This window comes from Triticum dicoccoides, chromosome 2B (assembly GCF_002162155.2).
Source record: "Triticum dicoccoides isolate Atlit2015 ecotype Zavitan chromosome 2B, WEW_v2.0, whole genome shotgun sequence".
Classification (NCBI taxonomy): Eukaryota; Viridiplantae; Streptophyta; class Magnoliopsida; order Poales; family Poaceae; genus Triticum; species Triticum dicoccoides.
The window spans coordinates 176870295-176878311 of NC_041383.1; the positions used below are offsets into that span (position 1 = coordinate 176870295).

Consider the following 8017-nt stretch of genomic DNA (forward strand, 5'->3'; position numbering starts at 1 on the left):
GGGCCCGAAGCTGTCTAAATCCTTGTCTTGTGTGTTGATCCGCCTCGCGTCTCTCGATTCTGAACAACCCCTTCAAGCTACCGTATAGATGCGTTGGCCTCACGACTAAGTCCTCACACTAGGACATCTGCCGTGACAATTCCACGACAATGCTCGTAGCCGAAGAAGCCCATGGCGGCAGCGGTGACTAGCGTTCGTATCAGCCAACGAGGGAGTAAGCTTGGCCAGATGTTTCTTTTTCTGTTTCTTTGACCTCACAGATGGTAGTGGATGTGGCGCTCCCCACCGCGTGTTTGCCATTTAAACAAGGACGGGGCATGGACGCTTCCTATGGTTGACGAACAAGCCCGAACGCGCATGTGGCATTTACTATGACCGAAGCGGGTGGTTGGAAGGCCGACAAATGGGCCTAGAGGCGGACACCGAGAGGACGTGTGCCGCGTCCGTGTGGATGCAAATCTGGCACAAATTTGAGCTGAAAATGCATCCACACAAACATTGAGCGCATCAAATTTGGGATGCATCGGCCGGGTGGGCTATCGTTTCTGTCCATTTCAGTCTAACAGACATGCACGAACCAATTGGGTCGCTGCGTTGGCATTGTCTTAAGGTCTTAAGAACCGATTCTTATTAACGAGGCACTCGAGACATAGATTCATACATTTCTGCCGATCGTTGTCAATCAGACTCCTTCAAGACACACTTCATTTTATCTGACGTAATTTTTCCCAGTCCACCTGTGGGCATTCAAGTCTCTCGTGGAAGACAGGGAGTTTACTCCATAAAAGCTGAAACTCAAAGCTGAAACAGAGGCAGCGGATCGACTGGTTAATTGTAGCCCACTGAGTTGAGTGACAGAGATCCTCCATATATTAAGAAACTTTTGCCTCTTAATTGTTTTTTTTAAACGTGGTCCCTTAGGACTTGATTCATTAAAAAAGGTCAAAAATGATTGCTCGGTTAATTAACGAAAAATCGTCACAACAGACCCGCAAAACAAGGCACACAGGGCAACCTGGCAACCCACACAAGAACGTACACATGCAGCCGAGGAGAAAAGTGTCGTCGAGGTTGCAGCCCTATGTCATCGTCATCATGCCTCCGCGAGGGTGACTTAATTGTAACTCTATAGTCATTGAATGAAATTTGTATCTCCCCAGAAGTAAACAACAAAATCATATATTTGTCCAATTCGACTGTCCTTGCCCGTATCCAGTAAGCTCGTGGAAGATAGGTTGAGTTTTTCTTGACAGAAACACCAAACATTCCATTAAGGGCACCTTCAATGGCGAGCGCTTGGACGGGTGCTTAGAGGAAAATAAATAAATAGATTATACCTTAGCGCCTGTATTGGAGTCCACACGTCCAACGCAAGAGGCGGAGACCAAGCGTCAGACGAGTTGAAAAGGTAACAGAACGTGAGAGGGAAAAGGGCTGGCGCGTGAGTAAAAAGGGAAAACTTTTCGAGCCGGCGCGGCGGCTGAACGCTCCACCGGACGTGCGGGACTCGTTGGATCAAGTTAGATCCTACGGCCCAACAACACATGCAACGCCCATCTTATCCCTTCGCTTCGTTTATCTCCTTCGTCGTCTTCCTCACATCTTTTCAGGGACTTATTGATTTAGGGACTTAAAAAAGTCTCTATAAGTCCCATCTAAACCAAACAGGAGGGACTTATAGGGACTTAAAGTGGGCATTTGGGACTTATGAAATAAGACTCTCAAGGAGGGACTTATAGGGATTTATAGTTGTAATATGGTCTTATAGCGACTTATAAGTCCCAGGAAACAAATAGGTAGGGACTTTTTAGGGACTTAAGACTTATAAGTTGGGACTAAAAAAAGTACTAGGACTTGTGAATCAAACAGGGCCTTTCTGTTTCTTTGACCTCGCACAGGCCTCTTGTTCCTCCTCCATGGCCTCTCTCTCCTCCTCCTCCCTGGCCTCTCTCACCTCCTCTCAGGCCTCTCTCTCCCTCCTCTCTGGTCGCGAGGTTCGGCTTTCTCGCGCGTGTCGTGAAGCCAGTTCACAGGGAGGCTGCATGCTGCACAACGCGGCCATCGCCTGCGAGCTCTCGGCATTGCCTACGAGACCACATGCACTTTTGTGAGCTGCAACCGCGTGCTGCAACCGGCAAGGGCATTTGCTGGAACCGGCGACACCAATTGCTGGCGCAACAAAAGCTTCAATCGGTGTGTAAAATAGATTCAACCGGCGAAGGATGGAGCTTCAAACCCATGGGAAAAAACTTCATTGGGTGTGGAAAAAAAGCTTCAATCGGTGTGTGAAAAGCTTCAACTGGCGAAGGAGGAAGCTTCAACCATGAAAAAAAGCTTCAACCAATGTGGAAAAAAAGCTTCAAACCGTGGAAAAAGTTTCAACCGGCGCGAAAAAAGCTTCAACCGTCGTGGAAAAAAGCTTCAACTGGCACAACATGCTGACGATGGTGCGGGCTGCGGCCGACGGCATGGCGGTGCTACAACGGCGACGGCGAGCCTTTTTTTTGCTATGATGGGCGACGGGTGCGGCAGCACCAGCGAGTTTTTTTGCTGGAACCTGCGTGTGTGTTTTGCTCGACTGACGGACTTTTTTGCTACTTCCGGCAACCCAAGTCGAGTACAGTTTGCGAGCTCGTCATCGTGGCTGCCTCCACCGGGGGCCCGCCGCCACCTGAGTTGTGGCGTCGCATCGAAGCTGGGACCGTCGCCATGGGGAGCTACAACCACGGGCGCACACTGCTGCATTGGCGTAGCCGATGAGAAACGCAGGAGACGACGGTGGCGGGGGCAGCGACCGGCTGTGAGCCTATGAGGGCAGCGACATGCGAGAAGAATCAAGGGACGGTGCTTCGAGGCGGGGCATGTCGATCATCAATGGCAGTTGTAGTTTTTCTCGAAGAAGACGGCGTCAGAGGGAAGAAGAGAAACGAATTATGCGGTGTGTACGGGGGTTGACCATACTAAATCGGGTGGCTTTTCTTTTTTAGCAGTATTGAATTGGGTGGCTAGCAAGCGACCGGCCGAAATTTGGGCCGGCGCGCCGGTGCCTAACGCTGCCCCGGTAAAAAGGTTGGGGCGCTGGACGCCAGATTTTGCTTTGACGCTAACTGATTTTCTGGTTTTGGGTGGGAATCGGGCGTCGTGGCGCCCGCTCTTAGCACCCCTGTTGTAGATGCCCTAAGGCTCGACCAAATCGCCGGGCACCAAACGTTTTACAGTACACCCGGACAGTTCGTGAACCACAACGTGTAGTCTCCGTGAACTTGCCCAGCACCCAACGCAGCCTGCTCATGAGCAGGCCTATTACATTCACGTGGTCCAGAGTCAACACTAGCATCAGTAAAATTAAGACTGAGGTGTAATTTAGCTTCCCTCTCACACACTAAACAGAGCAGCAAGAAGGTCGGTATCAAAATGATCGCTGCGGATGGCTTGTTTCCTTGCTTGAGAGTAATGCAGTCGGGAACGACTACAATAGAAGAAGATGTACAGGTGCAAAATTAGAAAATTGCAATCTGAGCCGTCAGATTACAGACCGATGGTACAGATTCTGAAGGAAGGGGTCTGCTCCCACTTATTGTACATTTTATGGAGCACACCCTAGTTCTAGTTAGATATAAACATGACATTTGCAGTAACAACCTCAAGCTTTTCATCCGTTTCCAAATCTTCACAGCGTTGCATGTCTTTGTGTACATGAGAAAGTGGACCATCCGAAACAAAATAGAACACAAAAGATGATTCACATTAGTCCAGACTCAGTAAACACCTTATGACACTTGTATGTCTTGTAGCTTGATCTTCACAACCAAGCATTAGAAGTTTAACAGAATTATCATAATGAAAAGTAAAATAAGATGACCATAGATCTGGATAAATAGGGAATAGCCCAGCAATTAAACAAGAAAAGTAATGTTTTCCTTTGTAAACATTATGCATATATTAAATTAAAGCCAACATTAACTTTATCTGGCAATACACACCCACATCTGAATATAATGGTGAAAATGGATTTCAGCAAGGTATCCATTTTCTGGGTCCTTCTGATCCACTTGCATGCATATCAAATGTTACATAACATGAGATGGCCATTTTAGTACATGACCGAGAACCATTGCAACTAAAATTGCATCAGTTTTACTATCTTCATGGTACATAGAAAACACGTCAGTTGACCTTTGCCTCTAGCTCAGGTTCTTCTTGCTCATCTTGTTTCATCTGAAGGGAGAGATCACACCAAACAAGTATGATTCAGCAGCACGAGTCTGTGCGGCTGTATGCATAGGCTTACTAAATAAGTTAAAATTATCAGACAAATTAGTTTCGCTCACGTGGTTGGTAAGCAAGGGAAGCCTTTCCTAAATGCTTCTTCTCTCCATTTGTACTCCTGATTCTTCGTCTCTGCAAACACATTTATGTGGTTTACATCACATGGCAAGAAATTAGAAATGATGCTCTTTGGTGGACTAAACAGTTGTAAGTGAGTTAAGTAAAATTGCCAGAACTGAAACAGTGAACAAAGTAGTGCACCCTTGCAAGTGAAATACCAACATTGGTTGTGTACAGACCCAAAAGAATTGCTTGCAGTAGTGGCATAGTGCTTACTTCGTATTTATACTACAAATTTCTAGACCTGAATAATAGCTCGTGTCCTAATCGTGTAGGTGTTCAACAATTAAGAATGGAACTGATGTTCGTTTGCTTTTCTAAACTCGTACATGATGAAAAGGAACAACTCACCACAAATGATAGAAACCCTGTTAAAATGCTGCAGCACAAAGACGTATGTCAGTCTAGAGAAAAGAAAAAGGAGTACCATCTGGCAAAATATATTCACAGCAAGGACGAATCTCTTGTATAATTGGAAAAGTGAAAGTGCAATTTTATGGTGTTGCAAGTTACAACTTCTGATTGTTTAAATATCAAAGTTCAGTTGACTCCCAAGCAATCAGACAAGCATGATTCATGAATGCTCATATAGAATAAGAAAACTGCAACAGAGTTTTGATTTAAAGGCAAGTGACACATGTGATAAGTGTGTATAATGTCCTATCAAACATGAATAAATTCAGGGACTTAAACTTGGACAGATATAAGAAATTATGTTAGATTAAAATTCAGCTGTGTGGGTACCTCGTTAGAGAATGATTGGTTCTTTTCCGGTGTACTGAAATCATCAATGAGAAGCACTGGGAAATTAATCACTGCAAATGAGGTAGCAGCTCCGACATTTATATTTTGAACACCATTTGACCGACACCATGGCTACAAACGGATTTTAGCAAACAACATCAAACGAAGGATGTACAAAAAGTATTATGAAGAAATTTGAACATCGCTGAACTACGATGCCAATCAAAGACGAAATCCTCAGTCGGACAATAGCATAGACACAGAAAACTACAAGTAAACAAAGTAACAGTTCCAGTCCATCATTCCTTTGTTAACTTCCTGTTCTGAACTCCTAAAATGAACTAATCACATGCAACAGTCCAGTGCAACCCATTTTGCTGCCTACTACACAGCACATCCAAATGTGGAATGCAATGTCACCACAGTCTCTGTAACTTCACTATCATTAACACGTTTCCTAATCAATGTAACCAAAGCATTGAGAGATTAAAGATCTCCAAGCTAATAATTATGCACAACAAAGAAAATCACTGTATCACCTCATCGGCACTACAGGAAAGCAGCGAGGTACCAACCCTGCAGCTTGGCTGCTGGCAGGGTGGGCTCCTCCTTGTTGCAGATGTGACAGAAGCGGGCTTCAAGAAGGCCGTGTGGTGCATCCTGGGCAGCTACGCGGGCGGGGCACCCGCACCCCCTGGGTGCAGTAGCCCATGGCGGCGGAGGTGCCCGTGAGGAGGAGACAGACGACCTGGAAACCATAGGGAAAAGGGACGCGCGCGGAGCAGAGTACATCCTCGTAGAAGGCGGCGACGTGGTGCACGTCGATGGTCTCCGGCAAGATGTAGTCAAGCACCTCCCGTCGGCGTAGCCCTCAAGCTCTGCACCGGATCTGGATTGCCGCCGCCACCGTCAGGCAAATCGATAAAGAGATGGGCGGGGACTCTCGTTGGAAAGAGGAGGACGTCGCGGGGAAAATTATACATAAACGAGGGGTCTTTCTGCACAGATTGGTCCACCATAACTTGCACCATCGATCATCAATCCGAGGGCCCAGAATGTTTTTTCTATTTTTGCACCCTAGGCTCAGCTTTTATCCTAGTCGCTCCCAATGCAGTCAAATCAGTCTCAAACAGAGCCTTGCCCACGCCCAGTTGCTCAGCATTGGACAAGCTTCACTGGTATGCTGGATGTAGCCGGTTGCAGCAAAAAGGGCAACGAGAGCAACCGCCTGTTCGAAGTTTACTGTGGAAAGCTCCATCTAAATTGATTTTAATCAACTCTCCCTCCGGCTTGACCCATTTTTTGCGTCCCTGAGTGATTTGTCTGTCCTTCTTTGCATAGGTGGCCACCCAGTCTTGACCAGGTTGACTTCAGATGGCTTTGTCAAAACCAAAAGGTGCATGCACTTGATCACTTGCTAAAATTACGGAACAATACATGCACACATTCTCTCTTTTTTCAAGGGTTACATTTTTTTATTTTTTTTATTTTGAGAAATTTTCGAGGGTTACATACACACAGATAGGACGAAGGGCCAGGCTAAACGCAGGCCGTCTGTATGTTTTCAGCCCGCTTCGTGTAGTGGGCCGACAAGAGGAACACCCAGCCTAAACGCAGATGCGGCCCACTTACCGTTTACTGCGTTTTGCGCGACGCACGCACGCACGAAGAGGATCCTGTCTGTTTAGTACCACATCGCCTAGCGAGGGAGGCTTCGACCGGTTTATAACCAGACGCTTGCTCCCTCATTGTCCCTTCAGGGACATCCGATAAAATTGGAGACGCACCACACATTTCTAATGTAAACAGATTGCCACGTCATCGCATGCATGCAGAAATTTTTTTGGATTTTCAGTTTTTAAAATGTTTTATCTCTTAAACGAAAAATCCGAGTGAAAATCCGTTTTCACCATTAAATCTCTAGCGATGAGATCTTCGAAACTAGATCCCATGTTGATATGTTTTGATGAAATTTTTTTTGGATTAAAAGTTGCCATGTCTATTGCATATGAATTGCCATGATGTTTACACTGAAGTTGCCATGATATGTTTCAGCTATTTTCTTCTACATTTAAAAGTAAATTTTGACATTTATAAAACGGGGAATTAAGAAATTAGACTTGTCATGAACCATAAACTAAAATTGCCATGATACATGCACGTAAAATTGCCATAGTTCATACAAAAAATAATTTTCATGATCAAAGTATTGGAGTTGCCATCATTAAAATACTAAAATTGCCATGATCTACAAACTAAAATTGCCACATGGCAACTTTAGTTTAAGCCCTATGGCAACTGCAGTGTAAACATCGTGGCAACTTCTGGCAAAAAAAAATCGTCGAAACATATCAACATGGGGTCTAGTTTTGAAGATCTCGTCGAGACGGATTTAATGGTGAAAATGGATTTTTAGTTTGCTTTTTTATTTAGGAGATACAACATTTTTAAGCCGAAAACAAAAAAAAATATGCTGATGTCATCTATTCATACGTGGCAAAATGAGTGGTGATGGAGGCGTGTGGGCGATGTGCAAACGCTCACACGTGTGGGCGTTAACATTTCCGCAAATTTTTTAGAGATTTTCCGCGTAGGAACCTGGTATTTGCAGATAGGCCCTCGACTTTCCTTTTGTGTCCTGTAATTGCTCCTTTTTCTTATGGCTAGATCCCTCCACTGCCCCATATCCTTCTAACGAGGTCCTCCAGCTGGAGGACGGTGCTCTTTCGAGGTTTTGCGCTCTGCTCCCTAGTATATTGCATATATATGCCCAGGCTTTCCTCATGTGTCATTTCATTACTCCTTTTTTCTAAAACAGGTCCCTTTCATCCTAACGAAGCCTTTGCCCTTGAGGACGGTGCTTTGCTCTGTGCTAGCATCTTTT

General features: G+C 45.4%; 1 protein-coding gene across 1 annotated transcript; it reads right to left on the reverse strand.

The window, feature by feature from the left end:
- Nucleotides 1-4204: 4204 nt before the first annotated feature.
- Nucleotides 4205-6067, reverse strand: LOC119367487. The gene is made up of 4 exons (XM_037632983.1): nucleotides 5673-6067; nucleotides 5134-5265; nucleotides 4332-4401; nucleotides 4205-4218 (listed from the first exon to the last, which is right to left on the reverse strand). Exons 1-4 carry the CDS (start codon nucleotides 5790-5792, stop codon nucleotides 4205-4207), a joined length of 336 nt encoding a protein of 111 aa, XP_037488880.1. The 5' UTR covers nucleotides 5793-6067.
- Nucleotides 6068-8017: the final 1950 nt, after the last annotated feature.

Bases quoted from the DNA above. Each gene is read 5' to 3' on its own strand.
- LOC119367487 (XM_037632983.1), bottom strand. From the start codon at position 5,792: ATGCACCACACGGCCTTCTTGAAGCCCGCTTCTGTCACATCTGCAACA. The intron at 5,266-5,672 runs GTGATACAGTGA...ATCCGTTTGTAG, and splicing joins TTTCCTGTAGTGCCGATGAG to CCATGGTGTCGGTCAAATGG. The intron at 4,402-5,133 runs GTACCCACACAG...ATGTGTTTGCAG, and splicing joins ACCAATCATTCTCTAACGAG to AGACGAAGAATCAGGAGTAC.